The sequence below is a fragment of the Malurus melanocephalus genome, unplaced genomic scaffold (assembly GCF_030028575.1).
Source record: "Malurus melanocephalus ecotype Western Australia unplaced genomic scaffold, MMel_1.1 scaffold_358, whole genome shotgun sequence".
NCBI classification, from domain to species: domain Eukaryota; kingdom Metazoa; phylum Chordata; class Aves; order Passeriformes; family Maluridae; genus Malurus; species Malurus melanocephalus.
The window spans coordinates 495,648-498,199 of NW_026623590.1; the positions used below are offsets into that span (position 1 = coordinate 495,648).

Here is a 2,552-nt window from a genome sequence, read left to right on the forward strand (position 1 = left end):
GAGCGCTGTCTGGAGCTGCAGCCCCGCGGGGCCGTGGTGTGCACYCAGGTGCTCCGGCCGGCCGCTGTCAGCCTGGCCCTGCGTGTGGCTGACCAGATGGACGTCAGCCTGGGCCACGAGGTGGGCTACAATGTCCCTTTCGAGAGCTGCTGCACGGCTGACACCATCCTCAGGTTGGTGCCTTCGGGGTTGGGAGGCCATTGGGGTTGGGAGACCTTTGGGATTTTGGAGGCCATTGGGGTTGGGAGGCCTTTGGGGTTTTGGAGGCCATTGGGGTTGGGAGGCCTTTGGGGTTGGGAGGCCTTTGAGGTTGGGAGACCTTTGGGGTTTTGGAGGCCATTGGGGTTGGGAGGTCTTTGGGGTTTTGGAGGCCTTCAGGCCAAGGGCAGGAGTTGGCGCTAACAGAGCTGAAGCTCTTACAAATAAAAAACCAACACTGCTTGGTAAAGTTGTGTGATATTTTAAAATCACAGGATCACCGAGTATGCTGAAGTGGAAGGGACCCAAAAGGATCATTCAGCTCCTGGATCTGTACAGACATCCCAACAATCCCCCCTGTGCATCCCTGGCAGGGCTGTCCAAACCCCTGGAGTTCTGTGCCAATTCCCTGGGGAGCCTGGGAAGTGCCAGCACCCTCTGGGGACAGCAGAACCTTTCCCAAAATCCAACCTAAACCTCCCTGGCCCAGCTCCAGCCATTGCCTGGGTGCTGTCCCTGGTCACACAGAGCAAACATCCATGCCTGCCCCCACTGTCCCAACTCACATGAAAGTTTTAGATTACAATGAGATTACTGCCCTCTCTTCTCCTGTCATTTTTGATTAATCAATAAGCACTAAAAGGCTTGACAGAGGCACTCTCTGCTAAATYAAAGTACAGATTTCAGTGGGCAAGGTTACCATCCACAAAAAACTTCACTAAGCACCTCCATAACCTCTATTTATTTTCCTCTATCTTTTTTTCCCTCTATTTTCCAGTGCAAGAGTGTTCATTACTGTAAGAGAACACGGGCTATCTATCACAAAGTAGAGCTGGAATTTAAAAGCAATCCAAAATCACGGCTAGAAGAGGGCATATTCAATAACAAGAGAAGATAAGAATTTAGGAAGAGTTTTAAGAGATAAGAAATGCACCTGATGTATTCAGTACAGGCAGGTGACAGGAGTAACACAAGGATGCAGCTTTTGAGCCTCCCAGAAAGTTGTGAGGGTTATTTTCTCTGGTTCCTAACATGCCAGGCACAAACTACCATCTCTACATCACCAGGCTTTTTTTCTCAACCACTGATTTCCACTGGAGCAGAGGATCCTCACCACTTCCRAAATTCAATTTCCACCCCTCTTCCTCTTGCCTGTGTTTTCTCTTTCCATGGAGAGCTCCTCACACCTCATCCTGCAGCAGAGCTTCCTGCAGCTGCTCCTGTTGTGAGGGAGATGAATCCCTTCCTCTCACACATGGAATTCTGCTTCAAGGATTCCAAGTCCTGCTGAGCAACACAGCAAAAATAATATCCTTAAAAAAACCTTTCAGCAGCAGGGATGGAAGTGAGGAGGCCCTTATGGCATAAATTAATGGTTYTGGCTCTGCCTCAAGTGCACTCTCTTTTCCTCCTCTAAAAGGATTAGTTCCCAGCTCAGGAATTATGACATGTGATGCGCTCAGATAGTTTGGAAGATGAATAAGTTATGATTTTAGGGCAGAAGTCTTTCTGCTTTTGCCTGGAGCATCCTTTCCACCACAGCACCACTGAGTGCCATTGAACCACATCGAGCCTGTAGCTCCTTAAGGAAGGATTTAAATCCACAACTGAGACTGTGATATGGCTGCAAAATACTCTCTGTCCTTATGAAATCTTTCTGGTTGGAACAGAAAGAACCAAGCTGTCCCCAAGAGCCTGAATGAATTCTTACAATGATATTCTAAGAAAGCTGTCAGAGTGTTGTGTTTCTGTGTYGCAGGTACTGCACGGATGAGATGCTCCAGAGGGAGATGATGTCCACACCCCTCCTGAACTATTATGGTGTCATTGTCTTGGATGATGTGCACGAAAGGACTGTGGCAACAGATGCACTGCTGGGCCTTCTCAGAGATGTGCTGCTGGCCAGAGCAGAGCTGAGGCTGGTGCTCCTCACTGCTCCCCACATGGCCAGGGAGCTGCAGGATTTCTGTGGGGGTGTCCCCATGATCCGAGTGSAGAGCAGGCACCGTGCTGAGGTCGTGTACTCCTGCAGCACCCACAGGGACCCTTTCCTGGCTGCTCTGAGGCTGCTCTTTGAGTTACACCATGCCAAGGAGAAGGGGGACATTGTCATCTTCCTGGCGTGTGAGCAAGTGAGTGGATAACCTGTCCTGTTGCAGATTGTAATCAGGAAATGTGTGTTTTGATATGACCTCTAAATATCTTGTGGCAAGTAGCTAAGAGAGCAGATATGCCAACAGGTTTTATAATTTCAGTGTTTTCCTTCCTTCCTTCCTTCCTTCCTTCCTTCCTTCCTTCCTTCCTTCCTTCCTTCCTTCCTTCCTTCCTTCCTTCCTTCCTTCCTTCCTTCCTTC

The 2,552-nt window shown here is 49.3% G+C and overlaps 1 protein-coding gene across 1 annotated transcript in view; it reads left to right on the top strand.

Moving 5' to 3' along the window:
• Positions 1-2,552, top strand: part of DHX32 (DEAH-box helicase 32 (putative)) — a 21,525-nt gene that overhangs the window by 3,034 nt on the left and 15,939 nt on the right. Inside the window, exons 2-3 of the mRNA XM_057378430.1 lie at positions 4-173; positions 1,958-2,330. Coding sequence (XP_057234413.1) covers positions 4-173; positions 1,958-2,330 — 543 coding nt within the window. The remainder of the gene's footprint in view (positions 1-3; positions 174-1,957; positions 2,331-2,552) is intronic.